At 42.8% G+C, this 22,437-nt stretch overlaps 1 protein-coding gene across 1 annotated transcript; it reads left to right on the top strand.

The window, feature by feature from the left end:
- Positions 1-345: 345 nt before the first annotated feature.
- QDPR (quinoid dihydropteridine reductase) lies at positions 346-17,104 on the top strand. The gene is made up of 7 exons (XM_063108310.1): positions 346-516; positions 2,753-2,845; positions 4,685-4,781; positions 6,974-7,114; positions 12,756-12,864; positions 14,410-14,493; positions 16,300-17,104. Exons 1-7 carry the CDS (start codon positions 412-414, stop codon positions 16,403-16,405), a joined length of 735 nt encoding a protein of 244 aa, XP_062964380.1. The 5' UTR covers positions 346-411; the 3' UTR covers positions 16,406-17,104.
- The last annotated feature ends 5,333 nt before the right edge of the window (positions 17,105-22,437 follow it).

Below are 22,437 nucleotides of genomic sequence, written 5' to 3'. Positions count from 1 at the left end.
GCCTTCACTCTTAGAGGAAAAAAAATATATTTTAAGTGGCTTGTCTTGTTCTCTGCAATGGACCCTCCGCTCTTTGAGCGCAGAGGACACCTACACTCGCCAACACCCCTCCCCGTCATTCCCAACCCTTGGCCCGGCGCCCTACAGGCCCAGGGTGGCCAGCACCTACGCTCAGGCGGGCCGCGCAGTTTTGCCAGGATCCCCGCCCCGGGGCGGAGTAGCCCGGGGCCCGGGCACAGCCGAGGGCGCGCGTGGCCGTGCACTAGGCGGCAGCAGCGGGCGCGGCGCGGGGGAGGGCGCAGCGCGGTCCCTCTTGGCTGGGTCGGCCGGCCGGGGCGGGACGGGGCGGGGCGCGGCGCTAGGACTCGGGTATTTGGAGCTGCGGGAGCCGGCAGCCAGGCGGGGAAGAGCATGATGGCTGCGGCGGCTGCGGGCGAGGGGCGCCGGGTGCTGGTGTACGGCGGCAGGGGCGCGCTGGGCTCGCGATGCGTGCAGGCGTTCCGGGCCCGCAACTGGGTAATGCCGCGGGCTCGGGGGCGGCGGGGGGCTACCAGGTCTCCGCCTGGAGGGGCGGGCACGATGGTGCTGGGGGGCCAAGGGGCTTTCTGGTGCAGCCTGGGATGGCAGTCTGGAGGAAGCTGAGGCCCCCTGTGCACCCGGGCCCTTGCACGGGCGCTTGCACGGGCGTGCACGGGTCTACACGTGTATTCCTGCCTCTGAGTGCGCGCGCGCGCCGGGCCTTGGGTGCGGGGCCTTTGCTCTGCAAGGAGGGTGGCCGTGGGGGCTACTCCCTCGGCCTCCGCCAGGCCCCGAAAGTCCGAAATGACTCGGAAGAGAATGCCAGAGAGGGAGGAAGCGCAGCGGAGGTGAGGGGACAGGGACAGATGATATACAAGGGAGGCCCTGTAATTAGACTGCCTGGGTCGGGTTACTATGACAGCGAATTGGTTACTTAACGTCGCGAACCTCAATTTCCCCATATGTGAAATGGGGATAATGATAGTGTTTATCCCTTAGGGGAGTTGTGAGGATTAAATGAGATAATTGGTGTCTTTGCATGTAAATAACGTGACGTGATAAAAGCTGTTTAAATGCTGGTGATTGTGGATGTTACTGTTACTACCCCTGTTTCTTTAGCCCCGTTGGACCTGGCGGTTTGAAGGCCCAGCTCCACCAATACTGACGGCCTTTGCCTTGCAAAGAATATTTCAGCTACTTTGCACAGTCAGGTATCCACTCCCAGTAGGCAGCAGGTCGGAGCAGAGCCCATTGGTGGCCAGTGACCGATGACTCCAGCCGCTCAGCAGGGCTCAGCATATTCCCAGTGGAGACTCCTTTCTGTGTCTTCTCGCTGCCACTGTCACTTGCTCTAAGTCGGTCCTGGAGCTCTGGGGCACCTTCCTGGGAGTTTAGGTAGCAGCAGCAGCTCGGGCAAGGGATTCTCTGGGACGAGGAAGAGGGTTTCTTCTTGCCCAAAATCTGGTACAGGGATTTGCTTCTAAAGGATTTAAAACACACCATACCCTTCCTGCCGCCCACATGCTCAATACCTGGAAAGACTGTTTAGGGCATCTTCCCAGGTCTGCAGAGATGCCTAAGGAGTGCCTGCCAAGGGCCATTGCTCCTACAGACTCTTAATTTAATTTAATCTTGCCAGTAACTGTAATGGGGTAGATCCTGTTAGTATCCACATGTTACAGATGGGAAGGCTGTGCTTTCCCCTGATGGGGCTCTTTGGTTTACCTCGGACTTGGCAGAATCTGGTGAGCTGATTTACCTCTGATGGTCTTTTTCCACCTCCCTTCTTAAGGGAGGGCTGGGATGGAGACTTCTTTGCCTCAGTATCCCCCATGGCTTGTGTTTGAGAAGTAATAGTGTTGTTCAATGGATGCTGTATTTACATCTTAAGGTAGAGATATTTATCTCTGGGGCCCTCAGACTGAGGGACCCTGGAGCTTTCTGAATAAGATCCAAAAGTCACCTGTGCCAGGAGATTTAGCATCTCCGTTTCATTTAATTCGTACACTTATCCTGTTAATCATTAACAACCCCCAGGATGGGGGTGAGAAAGGTAGTATGTGACAGAGCCGGGATACAAATCCCAATCTGTGGTGTTCTCAAACCCGAAGCCCATTCTTCTCTGCTAGGGCAGGAGTCCTCCAAACTATGCTCCTCTGTGGGCCAAGTCTGGTCTGCTACCTGTTTTTGTATGGCCCAAGAGCTGAGAATGTTTTTGCATTTGAACATGGTTGGGAAAAAAGTCAAAAGAAGAATAATATTTTGTGACATGTGAATATTATATGAAATTCACATTTCAGCCTCTGAAGATTTACCAGAACATATTCATGCTCATTCGTTTCCTGTTGTTTGTAGCTGTGCTCTCCTGTCACAATAGTAGATTTGAGTAATTATGACAGAGACCATATGGCCAGCAAAGCCTAAAATAAATACTATCTGGCTCTTTAGAGAAAATTTGCCCCTAGAAGGGCCAGGGTTTGGCTTTTAGAAGTGAGCATGGAGGAGGAAGAGAATGGTTTGGAGGCAGGATGGGCTGGGATGGGGCACAGCAAGGGGAAGAAGAGTGGCCAAAGCCAGTCGTCCCTGTAAGGAGTGCAGGAGGTCAGCTGCGAGTTCCTTTCTCTTGTGGGTTTTATTTAAGCCTCTTATCTGTCTCCACTCCCCCCACTTCTGGGTGTGGATCTTTAAAGGACTGATAGCTCTTGACCAAAGCTATTTTCTCCTTTTGTTCCAGTGGGTCGCCAGCATTGACGTGGTGGAGAATGAAGAGGCCAATGCCAGTGTTGTGGTCAAAATGACAGATTCATTTACAGAACAGGCTGACCAGGTAATTCCAGAAAGGCTCCCCAGACACTGGTAAGGGGAACCCCGGGGAAGGGTTTCCATTGGCTATGAGTTCTTCCTTTTCCTCACAATTATTGTTTCTCTAATTGTGAAAACCATCTGTGCTCATGGAGAAAAATTCGGAAAAAGAGGAAGAAAAAAGTACAAAGATATAATCCATTTCTAGTTAGCTCACTGTTAGCATTTTGGCCTATTTTCTTGTCTTTCCTATGCACACTATTTATTATTACTTTTAGAAATTGAGGTCATTTTGTATTTTGTATTTTATGATCAGCTTTTTTTTAAAAAAAACTTTAATTTAAATACTTCTCCAGATCACTTAAAAAACCTCTTTGTTAGAGGTGCAATCTTTCTTTTTATAGATTGGCCACAGTTTACTTAGTTTCTACTTATTGTGCATCTATCTGTTTGTTTGTTTTTTACTATTATCAAGAATGCTGTGGTGAACATCTTTGTGTGCATATCTGATTCTTTAGGATAGATTGTAAAAAGTGGAGTTACCCAGTTCAAAGCGTGAACACTAACAAAACAGGTAATTTTTAATTATAAAATTATATGCATGTCATAAAACAAAAAGTTTTACAAAAACATACCAACATACAACAAAACCATATAAATATATAATAAACTGTGAAATACTCCTTTTTCTCCCCAACATAATATCACTCCCCAGAAGGAAGCACTGTTAACAATTGGGTGGCTGGAATCTGGGCTCCTGGCAGCAGGACATGGCTTGAGAATAAAGGGCGGGTGTAGCCAAGGCAACACAGGGTAGTAGGAGGAAGGTCAACAAAAGATAAATGAGGACTAGGTAGAGGCAAAGGGAAATTCCAGAATCTTCTTGAAAGGAAAGCGTTAAGTGTAGAGTGTAGGGAGAGGGAAGATTGGTTTCCACGGCTAAAGCATTCTTTTTGAAGGAGGCCTCAAAAATTGTTGGGAGAGAGGCGACGGGCTCACATGTGGCTGCTGGGAGAGACACACAGTCTTGATTGACGTCTTAAGAAGATTGATCTTAATGAAGCAATTGGGAGGTGTCACCACAGCCATTCCAGAAAAATATGGGAGTCGTGGTCAATGGCCAGAATTGCCCATCTCCCCAGATTCGTCTTTTAATAAATTGCAACAGGAAAGCATGAATATATTTTCACACCATCATAGAAGTAGAGAGATCATTAAAATGAACTTTCATGTACTCAATATTTACCACCATTTTGCCCTTGACTGTAGCTTTTTCTTGCTTATGCTCTTATAATTCTTCTTTAGCGTTTTCTTTGGAGTTGCAGTTAAAGGAATTTTTGAATTGGGGGGACAGTAGAATGGATTATCTTTTCAGAGTATGATTCTATGATGTGTGAGGAAAGCCTGGAAAGGATGTTAGCTGTGGGCCATGAAGGTCTAGGTGATTTTTTTTTTGGTGACTGGCTGGTACAGGGATCTGAACCCTGGACCTTGGTGTTATCAGCACCATGCTCTAACCAACTGCGCTAACTGACCAGCCTAGGGGATTTTTTTAAAAACCTTTTCCTACTTTTCTTTATTATAGTTTTATTTCAGGAGATGCTTATTTCCCTACCTTTTAGAATATTTATATGGAGACTCTAGGTTGCTTTATAAAAACCGTGTTGAAATGTAGTTGGGCTTCATTATCCAAAGTGCTCATCAGAGATTAATTAGTCCTTCATCTAATTTGAAAATGTTAATTGCCAGGTACTGGAAACTGGCTTAAAAAGAAGAGAATAAGAAAACCGAGGCTTCTGTAGAGTTGCTAGCCTATTTCAGTTTACCCCACGGTTTATGCATCTTTTCCTTCCTTTTGTTTAAGGTGACTGCGGAGGTGGGAAAGCTCTTGGGTGAGGAGAAGGTGGACGCCATTCTTTGTGTGGCTGGAGGATGGGCCGGGGGCACCGCCAAGTCCAAGTGTGAGTCCCTCTCTGAGTTAATCATCCATCCCACTCTGCCCTTCGTCCAGCTGACTGGGATTGGGTAGAGACTAGGCTCCAGGCCAGCTGTTTTGTTATGTGACTTCCAGAACCTTTACAGTAGCTCTGTGAGGTAGTGTTAACTCCCCCATTTTACAGATGAAGAAGACACTTCCTGTGGAGGAGGGGAGGCAAGGGGGATGTTGAGTTCGAAGTTTAAAGTACAGGCAGAGTGAAATCAGCGTCATTTCTGTCCCAACCTTACAGCACTTACTACTGTGCAGGAATTAGGGGATGTATGTGAATTGGAGAGATCATCCAGAAGGTCAGAAGACCTCAAAATTGAGCTTTTACTAAAGCTCATGGCATTTTTCAACTTTTTATTTGGAACATTTTCCATCATACAGAAAAGCTGCAAGTTCAGGGAGCACCTTTACACCCTCCGTCTAGGTGCAATAATTGTTAGCATTTGCCCTGCTGATGCTCTCTGGCTTTCTTGCGTGTGTGCACGCTGTATTTTTTTTGTTAACCATTTGAAAGTGAGTTGACACTTGACCGTATCTCAGCATGCATCTTCAAGGAATAAGCCCATCCTCCTATATCATCATGGTACTATTGTACCAAAGAAAATTAACAGTAACTCTGTAAGATTAATAATAGCCAGCCCACATTCGGGTTACCCCCAATTTATTCCGTGACTTATAGTTGTCTTTTTCCCTAACATATTGCACGCAAGGTTTATACACTGCATTGTGTTGTTGTTTTTAGTCTCTTAGTCTAGAATTTTTTTCCCCCATAATAAAACTTTCTGGCAAGTCCAGTTTTCACACGGAATGCCCTATTGAATTGACCGTTTCTTTAAGGTATCATTCGACTTGTTCCTCTCTCCCTGGTCTTTCCTGTGAACTGAAATTTAGGTCTAGAGCCTTGATTAGATTCAGGTTTAACATTTTTGAGGGGAGAATTCTTCTCGTGAGATGTTGTGTACTTTGTCCTACATCCCGTGGAAGCTCAGTACTTCCAACTGCCAAATTACCAAATTACCCTTGGGGATGCCTGGTAAAGGTGGTAACTGGCAGCCTTCCATTGTAAAGGTATATTTTCCTATTTGCAATGAGTAAGTGATCTGTGGGATGGTACTTTGGTATTGTGTGGGTGTCCTGTTCCCCAAATACTTTTCATCTAATGGTTTTAAGCATCCCTGGCGAATCCCTGCCTGAAGCAGTTACCATATCGGGGGTTGGAAAATGGTAGTTTTCAAATTTTATCATTCCTTCTACATTTATTAGCCAAAGACATTTAAAAAGGAATTGAAGTTCTGTGAATCACACTTAAATGTGAGATTGGAATTTTGGGGGGGAGGGGGGGAAATCAGGTTGACAAAACAGCCTGATGATCTTTTGTGTATCTTGGGAGCAAGAAGCAGTAAATGTGGACCCATCATTTTTTTTTCTTCCTAGTCCTTTCTAGCAGGGAAATGTGATGCCTTGGTTAGCACCTACTCACCCCTCCTCCGATATCAGGAGGGCATTCTCCCTGCTTCATGGGGTTCCACACACCCTGTAAATTGCCCAGTTGACCATGTGACATGTGACCGCTTGTTCCTCTGTACGCCTTTGGCAAGGCCTGAGGGCTAAAACAAGTGTGAAACGGTTGTTATTTCAGTCTTTTTTAAGAGTCTTTAAAGCTGGCATTAAACTTTCAGCCATAAAAATGTAGCTCTGTAAAAGCCCTCTTTATGGTCAAAGAGTAATAGTCCCTTGGATTTTTATCACAAGTAAAACATGACATAGACATATAGGTTCTTACTACAAATCTAATGTCCTTCATAGAGTAAAACAATCTCTGAGTTAAAACCAGTCCAGCAAATGTGTTAACTCCAGATTTATTTGCTAAAATTTACTAGCTAATCCCTGTACTGGCCAGATGCCAGGGGGAAAAAATATTAGCTAAAATTTGAATAGTTTACAGGTAAGGAAGCTGATCACATGGGCAGGATTTGAACCCATATCTCTGTGACTACAAGTCCTGTGTTGTTTGTATTAGACCTTGTTGTGGACAGGGACCAGGGACCAGGGACTGGAGGACCGGGAGGGGCTAGGTGGGCTTCCTTGAGAGTAGATCTGGGTGATTTGAGCTTGCCTTTTGGTTTCTTCACTGGGAATGCTGAGCCCGCATGTTTTTTGGCTTAGCTCTCTTTAAAAACTGTGACCTGATGTGGAAGCAGAGCATATGGACATCGACCATCTCCAGCCATCTGGCCACCAAGCACCTCAAGGAAGGAGGCCTCTTGACCTTGGCCGGCGCCAAGGCCGCCCTGGATGGGACTCCTGGTAAGCCTTTACTTCCCTGTCTGTGGAATGGGAAAGCTCGCACTTGCTTGTTGGGGCTGCTGGGCATGGAATGAGGAATATTAAAGCCCTTTACCCTCTAAGGTGCTTTACAGTTGGATGGATTTTGCTTCCTTTTAGGCCTGAATCATTTTAGGGGGAAGAGTGTCCTGATCCTTTTGTTTGCATTCATCCTCAGATTGATGGTGGTTAAGGAATACTGCAGTTTGGCATACCCTGCCAATCTGATTAATTTATTGATGATCCACCCAGGAATGAATGATGTAGTAGATATTAATTAGTTAATAAACCTGTACTGTTGTCATCACATTGTATCCATGTGTCCCAGGGAAGCAGCTTGGCAGCTGGAAGTGGCTTGGACTTTAGAATGAGAGAGGCTGGGGGTGGACTGTTCACCCTAGATGTGTGGCCTTGAACAGGTTGTCTGATCTCTCTAACCACATTTCTGCTGTAGTTTCTTTAATTGTAAAATAGTGACAGTAATATCTGACTTAAAGAATAGCTGTAAAGCTGCAATGGTGTTGATATGCAGAAGGTCTCCAGCACACGGTAGGCACCAGTAAATGACAGGTCTTATTATATTCACTGTTTTTATTTCACAAATATTCTCTAATCCTGGGGTAGGCATTATTATTATCTTTTTCAATTTACAGGATAGGAAACTAAAACTTAGGGAGTTAAGTAACTTGTCTGGGCATATGCCATAAGTAAGTTGCAAATTTACCTTGAATCAAAACCCTGATCATTTCCAAATTGTGTGCTTTTTCCATTGTATCTTGAAGACGTAAGTTTCCTTTGCTTATTTTACTCCCTGTATTAGTTTTCTAGGGCAGCCATAGACTTGGTGGCTTAAACAACAAAAATGTATTTCTTCACAATCCTGGAGGCTAGAAGTCTGAGATCATGATGTCGGCAGGGTTGGTGTCTTCTGAGGCCTCTCTTGGCTGGTAGATGGCGGCCTTCTCCCTATGTTTTCCATGGTCTTCCCTCTGTGTGTCTGTGTCCTAATTTCTTCTTCTTATAAGGATGCCAGTCATACTGGATTAGGACCCACCCTAATGACCTCATTTTAATTTAGTTGAAGATATCCTCTTAAAATGTAGTTACATTCTGAAGCACTGTGGATTAGGACTTCAACATATGAATTTTTGGGGAATACAATTCAGCCCAAATCACTCCCTTTGGGACAGGGCAAAAGGAATTTAAACGGGGGGGAGGGAGAGGGGACAGCACAGGGAAGCAGCAGGTGTCTACCTCCATCATCTACATTAAACATCTTTAAAAAAAAATGGGAGCTTTTTTTGCACCTTTTTAGTAAGTGATAGAGACCTTGGGTATCTTCTCAATTTTAACATAAATCACTGAACTGTGGGGCTCTTACTAATTAACAGTTTCTTGCCACTCATTTTCTTATTACATTTCTCAGCGCATGTGATCTTACAAGTCCATGGCTTTTGCAATAATTAAAGCTGTGTAAATGTTAAGTGTCCCCTTTTAGTTGAGATTTGATTTTTATTAAAGGTGACACTGACCAGAGGCACTAGAAAGTAAACAGAGAAGGGAGTAACAGCTTGACATTTAAAAACCAACACCCTAAGACTGAAAGACTAATTTTTCTGAAGGACAAAATAGTCTCCTACTTTGCTTTGGTTTGTAAGTATCTTTCTTTGTTTACATTTTTGGTTTGTGGTTAAGCTGCAGGCTCTGGAACCACACAGGTGGGTCTTCTGTTGTGGCCCTGCCTCTTATTTACTGTGACATATTTGGCGATTTACTTAAGCTCTCTGAGCCTTGGTTTTGGTCATTTATAAAATAGGGATAAATAATAATCTTCTTCTTTATATGGTGATATGACTTGTAAACATCTTAATGGATGTAAATGGCTTAGAAAGGGATTACAGTGAGTTAGTAGTAAATGCGAACTATTATTATTATTTACTCCAGGCTTACTTTTGCCCAACTACTATGGGCAAAAGATTCATAAGTTTGTTCATGTTTAAACTCAGGGTAGGTGTTGTTAAACTAATGTGAATCATGAGATCTTTTAACTTTGGTTCAGACCCCAGAAAAACCTGGGGAAATCTATAATTTGAAAGTAAATAGTGAATCAGGTTTAATAGTCCCTTAAACCCAAGAAGATTTGTTCAAAAATGAAAAGTTTTTCACTCGAAAAGGTACTGAGAAAACCCCCACCTCCTGTTCCAAGGCTATATTTGTAGACTGTCTTCTGCAGGATAATGATGGTGATCACTTTTGTTCACCATTTAAGGATCTGTGCTGTGACTGGATATCAGTTTTTATTTTATTTTATTTTAAAAGATGACCAGTAAGGGGATCTTAACCCTTGACTTGGTGGTGTCAGCACCACGCTCACCCAAGTGAGCTAACCGGCCATCCCTATATAGGGATCCGAACCCTTGGCTTTGGTGTTATCAGCATCACACTCTCCCAAGTGAGCCACGGGCTGGCCCTAGAAATCAGTTTTTAGGGACCACATTGATCATTTTATAGTTTGGAAGACAGTGTTTATCTTCTTCGTGAAATGCATTTTTTTCATATCCTGCAAATGATCTTCTGATCCACAATGTGTGTCCAAGGAAGATGTTCTGTAGAATGAAGCCATTAGGGTTGCTGGCTGCTTGGTTTTTTCCTTCATCAGATTCCCTGCTCTTGTGTTGTTTGAATGGAACGAAAAGAGAGCCATGGGACTTTGCTGAGGATGGGGGCTGGATTATGAGCATTTGTGCCCTGATTTATTTTAATCACTGCAGAGTTTGTTATATTCTTATATCACTGTTGACTTCCTGCCTCCCGATTAAAGAAAGAAGTGAGGGATGGTGAAATACTCTTGTGCTTCTAAATAACTTTTTGAGACCTTGACTCTCTTTTGCAATTTGAGGTTGTTGTTGGAGCAGTTTATTGATTATGGTCTTGGCTGGCCTGTGACCAGGTACTTGTGATGCCACCACAGCTATTACACTTTAAATAGTACATGTGCTGGGGTTTTTAAGGAGGCTACTGACCTCTAGAAGAGATAGCACTTTTCTGAAGGAGGAGAGGTGTTTTCAGTGTTTAACCATTCTTTATTTTGTTGCTATGATAGCAGCATTTAGGGCAGCTGCAGGTGGGTGCAGTGGGGAACACAGAAAGGAGAGAGACCCCATTCCTGCCACATGCCTGTGGGGCGGATGTAAACCTACCCTAAGAAAAGGTATCCTTTTCAATCAGCAAATATTTACTGAATGGCAGGAGGAAAGAAAGACTGAGAGATAATATGTATACATAGATCAAAATTTCTTCAAATAGTACACCTTAACCATGTTTAAGTGTATTGTATTTCAATTATTCCTCAATAAATTTGTTAGGAAAAAAGTAGCATTTTGTTTTTAGGCATCTACCTCCGAGGTGCTAGGCTTGTTGGGCTGAGCCTACTACATGCTTGATCTTATTTCATCACCAGAGATGCTTGTAAAGTAAATGCGATTATTGTCCCTTGATTACAGAGGAGAAAACCAAAGTTCAGCGATTTGGGGTGACTTCTGTAAGACCCCCTGGCTAGTAAGTGGAAAGTAAGCTAGTAAGTAGCAGATTGGTCTGAATGATAGGTTGATCGATTGACTTGGTGATTGTATCGCGTGCCTGCTACAGCAGCTGGGCTGCGGGTGGTGTGAGTGTGGGAGACTGTGCAAAATTAAGGTCTAAGCACAGTGCTCTGGGGGAGCAGAGGGAAGAGATGATTCCACTTCTGGAAACGTTTTGTGGAGGGAGCTCATTTGAGCAGGGTCTTAGAAACAGAGGGGTAGGAATTTGACAAATGAAGCTTAAGGGAAAAGGTGAGAAGGCAATGTATTATTTTTTATTTAAATAATTTTACTAATCAGTTTTTTAATTGACAAATTAACCAGTACACATAGTAAAAATTTACATGGTGCTAAAAGAAATACAGTGTATAGGAAGACTCACTCCTACTCGAACCCCTGGTTGTTACAGCACTTCCTACCAGAGCCCAGCTGCAGTTCCAGCTTCTTGTGTATCCTGCTGGAAGTATTCTATGCATATTTTAGTGTGCACCCACACCAAATGTACGTTCACATACTTAAAACAAAAACATACCATATTTTGATGGATCTATAGAGGCTTTTCTGTGTTTTGCTTTTTTTCACTTCATCATAGATTATTATTTAAAAGTTAGTTGTCCAGAATATTGAAAAACTAATGAATTACTGGGAAGCACTTAACTACTTCTAATGAAGCAGAGCTACCAGTTTGTTCTTTAATTCAATGTACAGTTTTTAAGGGCCCACCCCTCGATTAAGCCCCATGATCTACCCTCAAAGAACTCACTTATTGCTCTATTAGCAATGATATAACTTTAGAATGCCAAACACTTAAATCCCTGCCTCTGTGGTCAGTGATTTGTCCTGAGTCACAAATAACAATAATGACTAGGATAAAATGATTGTTCCTGTGTGCTTAGCACTGTACTAAGGGCTTTTATGCAGTATTTTACCTGATCTTTGTATTAGCCATAGGATTTGACATTGTCATTTCCATTTTATGGAATGGAAAACCAAGGATTCCGAGGTTAAGTGGCCTTGCCTGGAATCAGTCAGCTAGCAAGCAGCAGAGCCTGGATGGGAATCCAGGTGGTTGGACTCCAGAGCATGTTACTTCTATTAATTTGATGGGAAACGTTTATTGAGCATCCCCTGTCCTGAGGGTATACTGAGAATTGAGTACTTTATCTCTTGTGGTATAGTAAGAAATATATGTGGTTTCTGCCCCTGGTTCTGGCACAGAACTAAAACCCTTGCAATTTCCTAAGAGACAGGAGTGCCTTCAGTTCTTCATAAGAGCCCCTTTTCATCACACCTGAGTTTATGCTGATGGTCAACAGAAAGACCAAGTGATTAGAGGGTTAGAACTTTTATCCCCACCCACCGACCTTCTGGAAAGGGATTAGGGTCTAGAAATTAAACTCTGTAAAAACTCTTGAACAAGAAGATTTGATGAGCTCTGGGTTGGTGAACACATGGCTATTCTGGGAGGGTGGGGCGCCTGGAGAGGGCATGGAATCTCCATGTCCACCATGTTACTTTGCCTGTGTGTCTTCCTGTCTAGCTGTCCCTGAGTTGTATCCTTTATAATAGACCAGTAAATATATGTAAAGTGATTCCCTGAGTTCTATAGGCCATTCTAGCCTGTTGGTCAGAAGTATAGGTGGCTCAGGGCTTATGACTGCTATCTGATGTAGGGGCAGTCTTGTGACATTGAGCCCTTCAATCTGTGGATTATACCACTAATTCCAGGTAGCTAGTGTCAGAATCAAATTAAGTTGTTAGACACCCAGTTGGGGTCTGGAGAATTATAGAAGGGTTGCTAGTTTTAGAAAATAGTCCAAACCCATTTTACAGATGGGGCAATGGAGGATTATAGAGGTTTCTGGAACTTGACTCACTATCAGTTTTTGGTGGAGGGTGGTGAGGGTGCCCTGCTTGAAGGAGGAGCCAGGTGCAGCGTTGATGAGTTTTCAGTGAATAGAGATGCTCAAAAGAAGATCACACGTCCTTGCTGTCCCCCTGGTAGCCAGTGGTAACCAAGCTGTCTGCTCCTCTTTTCCCAGGGATGATTGGCTACGGCATGGCCAAGGGTGCCGTTCATCAGCTCTGCCAGAGCCTGGCCGGGAAGAACAGTGGCATGCCACCTGGATCTGCCGCCATCGCCGTGCTCCCGTAAGTGTGGCGGGTTCCCACCCACTGCCCACCTCTCCACTGCTGAGAGTTAACGTTTGTCTAAGAGTCTCTGTCCATCAGGGACTTGTACATGCCATCACCTTGGGTTCTACAATTCACCAAAGACTCTGAAGATACCTAGTTTGTTTAGGCTGGTATAACAAAATACCTTAGACTGGGTAATTTACAAACAACAGAAATTTATTGCTCACAGTTCTGGAGACTGGGAAGTCCAAGATCAAGGTGCCCAAAGAATTGGTGTCTGGTGAGGCCTGTTCTTCATAGATGGTGCCTGCTGTGTGTCCTCACATGGCAGAGGGCTAACAGGCTTCCTCAAACCACTTTTATAGGTCACTAATCCCATGCATGAGAGCAGAGCCTTCATGAACTACTCACCTCCTACAGTCCCCACCTCTTAATACTGTCACCTTGCAATTATGTTTCGGCATAGGAATTTGGGGGGATATATTCAGATAATAGCATACTTCTTCAGGTTTTAGATTATCCTGGGCCGTCCAGAATGGTTGATTGGCTGGTGGGGATGGGTCTGTCTCTCTTGCCTCCTACTTTCTTGTTTTCTTTCTTTCCCATTCTTTCCTGCCTTCCTCCCTCCTGACTTCCTTTAGAAGTAGTCTGCACATTTTTTTTACTCTATATAGTTCTGTCTTTCAAGTTGTTATAAGGTCAGTATGTGTGTGTGTGTGTGTGTGTGTGTGTGTGTGTGTGTGTGTGTGTATGTATAGGGGAGGACACAGGGGACAGTGGGGGGATGAGGGGGTGTCAGAGAATACAGGAAACTGTGGGAGACATTTCTATTTGTGATCACGAGGAAAGTCCTCAGTTGGCTGTCCCAGGTAGAGGCAGCTGTTTTGGAGGTGGAGGGTTCTTTCTGGCTGGAAGAATTCCAGCACCAACTGGCTCATCTCTTGCCGATGGTCCTCCACAGGGCACACTGGGACTGCTCAGGGACTGTGTTGACTTTCCAGCTCCTTTTTAGCCATGAAGTTCTGAGATTCTGGGATCTATTCCCACAGCTATTTTGAATGACCCCTGAAGCCTGAATGTTCTTGGGAGATTCATACATACCTGAATTGTATATTCTCTTGCTGAAAATTTTAAGGTTTCATGGAACATAGCTACATGTTTAAAAATTTAGTATTTCATTAGTTCTATGTTTAAAGGAATATTATCACACTTAAAAAAGTCCTTAGAAATGAGTCTGCCACATTTTAGGGTGCGAATGAAGACTTAAAATAATTTAGCTTCAGTAAGGATCATATTTTAAAGGTAAAATGTGGTTCTTTCTATTTTGTTCTTGTCTGCCTAAAGAGGGTTCACAAAGTGCTTTACTGAGTTCAGATGTGATCTTTGTTAATGTGGATTCTCTGTGATTATTCTCCTGTCACCCCATGTAAATGTCACTCTTGGTGCCAGAGACTCACAGTGGTGACACTGCACGTTTGCATTTTCCTGCCTGAGGAGGACTGGGCAACTGTTATTATAAAGGTGCTGCGCAAATGACAGGCTTATCTCTGTGCATTGCAGGGTCACCCTGGATACCCCGACAAACAGGAAATCAATGCCTGAGGCTGACTTCAGCTCCTGGACACCTGTAGAGTTCCTGGTCGAGTGAGTATTACTGTAATATCAGTGACGAAGCCTCTTCTAGCCCCCGTCTCTGCCTGTGTGGGCTGGAGGACAGGCCCATGTTCTCTTGGATTATTAACATGGGTTGTTTTGTGAGGTTATGGGGCCTCTGAGGACACATCCCACATCAGCTAGAATCTCAGGGAAGCTGGATTTGGAGATGGGCACTGGGCAGGTTGGGGTGGGGAGCAGTAGTGCTGCTGTGAATCCTGATCCCCTCACTCATCAGCTGACCAAAATGAGCACGTTATTGAACTGTTCTAGGCCTCAGTTTCCCCATCTGTATAATGAGGTTCGTAATGATTGCTAGGATTAAATGTGGTTGTGTGTGCTAAACTCTTGGCACGATGTCTGACCTGTAGCAAGGGCTCAGGAAATCTCAGTGTCCGTTAATGTCATTGTTGCTTTGACGAGGGGCAGCTGTGTGAGACTAAGACACTGGGTAAAATGTTTGGGGTCATGTGTTTGGATCAGTGCTGAGCCAAGGACCCACAGACAGTAGCCTTTGTTTCCAAAATCCTTCTCAACCGTTTGTGAATATGCGTGGCATTCAAGAGCTTATGGGAGAAAGAGTTGATTTACTTTTTTGTCTTTGCCTAGATCTCAGTCCCCCAAACCCTTCTATTTGGGAAGCCTGTGTTCCTTTCTTCTAGAAATCACGCATACCCATTTGTGGTATTTGAATGCTCGCCAGAGAAGTTGGCATAAAGTTTGCTTTGTGGCGCTTGTAAGCGCATGGTTGGAATGGTGTTCCCTCTCACCCACTCTGAACTGCTGATGCAGGTGCAGGAGAGGCAAGACACTTGAAAACGAGCAGAACCAACACACAGCCCCCTTCATGTCCAAATGTGCCCAGTCTCTGCACCCCTACCTGAGCCCTGCCCTGCCCCCGGGGGTGAGGCCTTGACACAGTACAGTATTTCAGGGAGTTTTAGCCACTCTGTGTGTTTGAGCGCATGGACTTCCCTGGGTTTGTGTGGCCCCCAGCGTGGGAGCTTGAGTGAGTTGACTGTTAAACATCAGCTCTAGCCTAGAAGGTTGCAAACGGCACTAAAGAATAGCCCAAGGACTGCGCATTCTCCAGTTAAAGAAGGTCGGCAGTCCCAGCTGGTGAATTGTCAAAGTGGATGATGTACTCAAATGTAAATGTTCTGTTTTAAAAAATTACCATCTACTTGTTATTCCTTGTGAGTTTGTTGTGTCCTTTTTCCCAGCCTTCTTAGAGGGGTCTTCTCAATTGCGCTCGGCAGGGGCAGCTACCCCTCCCCACACAGAGTTAGGTGTTAAATGCCCCCATTACTGTGTTTAACATATTTGATTGTAATAGTCTGTTTTTTGGATCTCTTTTTTCATTGCTTGGCACAGCCATGGGTACTTTATAAATGTTTGCTAAAAAAAAAAAAAAAGAATTTCCTCTCTTCTCTCTTAAATTTCTGAAAAGATAATATAGCAAAGTATAAAGTTTTGTGCATATGTCTACCTCTTAAATTTAACGAATTAGAATCTTTTTAGTTACTTAAAATCATACCACTATGTTATAAAGAATTCCAGCCATGCAGAAAAATACAAATTGAAAGTTCAAATCGTGCCAAGTCCTGCCACTCAGAAATTAAAGTGACAAAATACTGAACTCATTGGGGACCCGGGTGTGTGTCTGTGACACCTAGTGGCTTTTTCACAGCTGCTGTTGTATCTCCCTATCCCTATCACATCTACTAGTGTGACTATTAGCATGTATGTATCCAGATTGTTGCTTTGAAAATATAAAACTTGTCTTCTTTGTTCTAGAACTTTCCATGACTGGATCACAGGGAAAAACCGACCGAGCTCAGGAAGCCTGATCCAGGTGGTAACCACGGAGGGAAAGACGGAACTCTCCCCGGCATATTTTTAAGCTTCATTCGCAATGCCTACGAGGGTCCTGCTAGAAAAGTCACTAACCTCTCAGTGTGGCCTCGTCCGGCCCTGTGTTATCTGTAACCCTGTTCATGGTACAAGATAGTGAATCCTGTTTTTTCCCTCACCTAATGTGCACTTGCTCTCCTAGGACAGTGTAATACGTTTATGTGAAATAAAAACGTCTGAGAGGGCTGGCTGGTTAGCTCAGTTGGTCAGAACGCTGTGGGCACCGAGGTAGAGGGTTCAGATCCACACACTGGCCCAGTCTCCAAAAAAGACAAAAAACGAATGAGAGTTGAAGCCTACAAATAGCTATTGTCAACCTGCGTTAACTATATAAAGAGGTCTCTGATCAGCCCTGTCTATACTGGCAGCACGTTGAATTGCTTTTGGGACTTTTTCTTTCCCCGACAGTGGCTGTCACCTTGGAGGTTCAGTGATTTGATGGTATTGGGGGAATTTTGAGGACTGAGTTATTTTTGAATGTCATGTTTATGTCATAGATGCAGTTTTTGTAGCCTTGAAGTACACTGCCTTAAACCTTTTTGTGGTGTAAGCAAAATCCCGTGGATGCTGTCATGGAATCCTTTTTCTGTGCCATTGCCGAGTGTCCCCTGGCCTAGGGCTAAGTGTGCGAGAGAACTAATACTTGTGAGTGTTTGGAGTGATTTTCCTAATAAATGGACTGCATTTATTGTGTTGTCTTCTTTAATCAAACCACGTCTTACACGCAGTGGTCATAGATGGGTGAAATAAAATCATGGGCTGCTGAAGGTCTTTTAATCTGGTATTCTCAAAAGGGGATGGATTAAATCCTGAAATAAATTTTTTCATTACAGTAACACAGGCCCGATTCTGTCTTGGACATATCAGAATCTGAGGATGGTGGGATGTCCCTGTGCATTTAGAAGCAACTTTCCACGTGACCGATGTGGGCTATTGTAGTTGAAACTAGTGATCTAATCGAATCTAGTCGTATCACACATGAGGAAACAGTCTCAGAGAGACGATTACTATTGTCATTGCCAGTAAGTGGCAGAACTAAACCCAAAACCCCAGTCACCAGATGGCCACTGTTTATTAAGTCCTTTATTATGCTTCTTTCTAATATTTTTTTAGTGAGGTGAAATTCACATAATATTAATGATTTTAAGGTGAGCCTTTGATACGTTCCCAGTATTTAATACCCTCTATCTAGTTCCAAAACCTTTTCAACATCCAAACAAAATAAAATCTGTGTCCTTGAAGCGGTTCCTTCACATTCCCTCTCCCTTGAGTCCTCTGCAACCACCAATCTGTGTTCTATTTCTGTGAGTTTCTCTTTTCTGGATATTTCATATGAATGCAGTCATACAGTATATGACCTTCTGTGTCTATCTCCCTTCACTTAGCATGTTTTGGATGTTCTTCCACACTGTAGCATGTATCAGTACTTTATTCCTTTTTGTGGCTGAATAGTATTACATTTTATGTATCTACTGCAATATTGCTTATCCATTGATCCTTTGATAGACATCTAGTCTGTTTCCTCTTGGCTGTTGTGAATAGTGCTGCTGTGAACATTCGTGTAAAATATTAGCATACCTGTTTTAATACTTTAGGATATATACCTAGGAGTGGGATTGTGCTGTAGGATGGCAATTTCTATGTTTAACTTTTTGAGGAGTCTTTTTTGATTCTTGTCACTATATTTCAAGGTGATTTTGTCTAAGTATTTCAGGAAAGAAGATGGGAGCTCAGAAAGGGAGGACTGATGGTTTAAAGTCATGCACCTAGACAGCAACAATCTGAAGCTGGAACACAGGTCCAGCTGTTGATAGCACCCTGTACAGGTTACTCAGTGTCTCCCATGCCCATTTCTCCATCTCATCCTCCAAAGAAAGAACACCTAGGATTGATGGTTTCCATTTTTCAGGTGAAGAACCAGTCCTGTAAGTTAAGTGACTTGCTGAGAGTTCAATGAGTTTCAAGAGAGCTGGTGGTTTTCATTCCATGCAGAAACTAGACCCAATTACTGATTACTGAGGTATTTCTTTTCCTTTCCTTAGGACTGCACAACCTGCTGATGTACAAAGAGGATAGAGTGGGAAAGGGGTATAGGAGGAGAGGGTGTTTTTAATTTCTGCTTTAGCCACTCATTCCACAAGTAATTTTTGAGTACCAGCTATGTACCAGGCATTAACCTAAGTGCTTGGGACACATAATGAACTAAGTAGACAGAGACCCCTGCCCTTAATAGAATTTCATTCCAGTGGGGGAGAGGGTGACAGACTGTAAGTCATAAATGTAATATAATACGAGTACATTTTAGAGTATGAAAAAGGTGTGAACTGTGGGGGAAGAAAAGCAAGGTAAGGGGGTTAAGGAATGTTGTTGGAGAGGATGGGATTACAATTTCAGATAGGGTAGTGTTAGGAACTGAATGTTTGTGTCTCCCCAGAATTCATATGTTCAAGCCCTAACCCCCAGTGTGCCTGCATTTGGAAATGGGGCCTCTAAGGAAGTAATTAAGATTAAATGAAGTCTGGCCAGTTAGCTAAATTGGTTAGAGCGTGGTGCTGATAAACCAGGATTCAATGCCTGTACCAGCCAGCAAAAAAAAAAAAAAAAAAAAAAAAATGAAGTCATAAGGGTGAGGCCCTGATATAACAGTATTAGTGTCCTTACAGGCAGATACACCAGAGAGCTCTCCCTCTCTCTTTCCACGTGCATGCACTGAGGAAAGGCCATGTAAGGACATAGCAAGAAGGTGGTTGTCTAGAAGCCCAGAGGAGTCCTCACCAGCAAATGATTTGGCTGGAAACTCCATCTTGGACTTACGGCCTCCAGAACTGTGACAAAATAAATTTATGTTGCTAAGTCACCCAGTCTGTGGTGTTTTGTTATGGCAGCCCAAACTAGTGCAGGCAGTGAGGGAAGACCCATGAGGAGGTGCATTGGAACATTTCATAAAGAAAGTGCAGATGTTAGGCACTTGAATATCTAAAGTAAGGGCGTTTTAGATGAGTCAGGCAGTGCAAGGCCCCGAGGCAGGCCTGTGCCAGGTATAGCTGAGGAGCATGAGGAGGTCGTGGCTGGAGTAGAGTGAATAAAGGGGACAGTTTTGGGAGGCGAGATCAGAGAGATGATTGGGTAGGGCAAAAGTTCCCAAACTTCCTAGGCCCATGGTGCCCTTAGTGTCTCAGTAATATTTCATGATGCCCCTACATCAAAGAAAATGCCTAACAGTTTGGGTTTATAAGTAGTTAGGTCCTAACGATTTAATAGTAGTATTCTTATTAATATTGCTGGGCTAACTTAGAAAATGGAAAATGTCCTGTAGTGTCTCTATGAATTCACTGTGCTGCCCTGGGGTGCTTTGGTGCACAGTTTGAGAATGGAAAGTGTAAGGTGATAGTGGCCATTTTAGGGATTTGGTTTTGGATTTGGAGAGCCATTGTTAGAATTTTGAGCAAAACAGTGATGTAATTTTAAAAATCTTTTAAAAGATTGCTCTGGCTGTTGTGCCGAAGCTATTGCAATAATCCAGGCAGGAAATGACAATGGCTCAGTGGTGGCGGTGGAGGTGGTGAGGGGAAAGTTCAATAATGGCGTATATATTGAAGGTAGAGTCAAAAGAATTTCCTGGTGGATTTAATGTGAGAGTGAGTGAGAGAAGTCAATGATGCCTCCCAAGGTTTTTGATAAGAGTGAAAGGAAGGATTGAGTTGTCAACAAATGTGTAGAGAAGGCTGTGGATAGGGCAGGCTTTGTTGGGAGTATCTGGAGTGTGGTTTTTTTTTTTTTAATTGAAACGTAATTGATTGTACATATTTGTGGGATACTGTGTTGAATATCAATAGTTGTATGCAATATATGATACTGAAATCATGATAATTAATATATTGAACATTATACAATATAATCATTTTATGGTCCTCTACCAATTTCTCACTAACTCTTTCCTACCCCCCCGACCCCTTCCCACCTTTGGTGGCCTCAGTTCCATTCTCTCCTTTGCAAAGTTCAACAAATTATTGTGATTGTTGTATCTTTCTTTATTTCTTTTTTGATTTATTCATTTTTTTTTTTTTAGCTCCAACTTATGAGTGAGGACATGAACTGTTTCTCTTTCTGTGCCTGGCGTATTTCACTTAATATAATTTTCTCTAAGTTCATCTATGTTGTTGCAAATGGCAGAATTTCATTCCTTTTTTATGGCTGAGTAGTATTCCATTGTGTAAATATATTGCATTTTCCTTATCCAGACATCCAACAATGAACATTTAGGTTGGTTCCATATCTTGGCTGTTATAAATAGAGCTGTGATAAACATGGGAGTGCAGGCATCCCTTCAACATGATGATTTTCATTCCTTTGTGTATATCCCAGCAGTGGGATCACTCACTGGATTATATGGTATCTCTATCTGTAGTTGTTTGAGGAAACTCCATACTGTTTTCCATAATGGGTGTGCTAATTTACAGTCCCACCAACAGTGTAGGGGTGTTCCCCTTTCTCCACATCCTCACCAGCATTTATTATTCTGTCTTTTTGATAATAGGCAGTGTAGCTGGGATGAGATGATATCTCAATGTGGCTTTGATTTGCATTTCCCTGATGCTGATTGATGTTGAGCAGTTTTTCCTGTGTCTATTGGCCATTTGTATGTTTTCCTTCAAGAAATGCCTATTCAGCTCCTTTGCCCATTTTTAAATTGAGTTTTTTAATTTTTTTTTTACTGTTCAGTTGTCTGGGTTCCTTCTATATTCTGGAAATTATTCCTTTGTCAGATGCATAGTTTGCAAATATTTTTTCTCATTCTGTAGGTTGTCTTTTTGCTCTGTTAATTGTTTCTTTTGCTGTGCAGAAACTTTTTTTATTTTTTGTTTTGTTGCCTGTGCTTTTGGGGTCTAATTCATAAAGTCATTGCCCAGTCCTACTTCCTGAAGTGTTTCTCTTATGTTTTATTTTAGTAGTTTTATAGTTTATAGTCTTATAATAAGTCTTTAATCCATTTTGAGTTGATTTTGGTATATGGCAAGGGGTACAGGTCAAGTTTCATTCTTCTGCATATGGATGTCCAATTTTCCCAGCACCATTTATTGAAGAGGCAGTGTTTTTCCCAATGTATGTTCTTGTTGCTTTTGTCAAATATCTGTTGGCTGTAAATATGTGGGTTGATTTCTGGGTTTTCTATTCTACTCCATTGGTCAGAGTGTCTATTTTTTTGGTCAGTACATATTGTTTTGGTTGTTATGGCTTTGTAGTATAATTTGAAGTCAGGTAGTGTTATGCCTCCAGCTTTATTATTTTTGCTCAGGATTTCTTTGGCTATTTGGGTCTTTTGTTGTCCCATATGAATGTTAGGATTGTTTTTTCTATTTCTGTGAAGAATGTCATTGGTATTTTGATGGGGATTGCATTGAATCTGTAGATCGCTTTGGGTAGTATGTACGTTTTCACAATGTTAATTCTTCCAGTCCAAGAGAAGGGAATGTCTTTCCATCTTTTTGTGTCCTCTTTAATTTCTTTCAACAGTGATTTGTAGTTCTTGTTGTAGAGATCTTTCACTTCCTTGGTTAAGTTGATTCCTAGGTATTTTATTTTTTTGGTGACTTTTGTAAATATGCTTGCTTTCTTATTTCCTTTTCTGCTAGTTTGTTATTGGAGTATAAAAATGCTATTGAGTTTTGTATATTGATTTTGTATCCTGCAACTTTAATGAAATAGTTTATTAGCTCTAAGAGTTTTTTTGTAGCATCTTTAGGTTTTTCTGTATATAAGATCATGTCATCTGCTAACAGGGACAGTTTGACTTTGTCTTTTCCAATCTGGATGCCCTTTATTTCTTTCTCTTGCCTGATTGCTCTGGCTAGTACTTCCAATACTATGTTTAATAGGAGTGGTGAGAGTGGGCATTTTCCTGTTCTTAAAGAAAAAGTTTTCAACTTTTCCCCATTCAGGATGATATTGGTGGGGGGTTTGTCATAAATGTCTTTTATTGTGTTGAGATAATTTCATTCTATACCTATCTTGCTGAGAGTC

The sequence above is a fragment of the Cynocephalus volans genome, chromosome 9, assembly GCF_027409185.1.
Source record: "Cynocephalus volans isolate mCynVol1 chromosome 9, mCynVol1.pri, whole genome shotgun sequence".
Taxonomy (NCBI): Eukaryota; Metazoa; Chordata; class Mammalia; order Dermoptera; family Cynocephalidae; genus Cynocephalus; species Cynocephalus volans.
This window is presented reverse-complemented; position numbering and strand designations above follow the sequence as displayed.

Coding starts and splice junctions, on each gene's coding strand:
- QDPR (XM_063108310.1), top strand. CDS start 412: ATGATGGCTGCGGCGGCTGCGGGCGAGGGGCGCCGGGTGCTGGTGTAC. Junction 4,782..6,973: donor GGGCACCGCCAAGTCCAAGT/GTGAGTCCCTCT, acceptor TTTTTGGCTTAG/CTCTCTTTAAAAACTGTGAC. Junction 12,865..14,409: donor GCCGCCATCGCCGTGCTCCC/GTAAGTGTGGCG, acceptor TGTGCATTGCAG/GGTCACCCTGGATACCCCGA.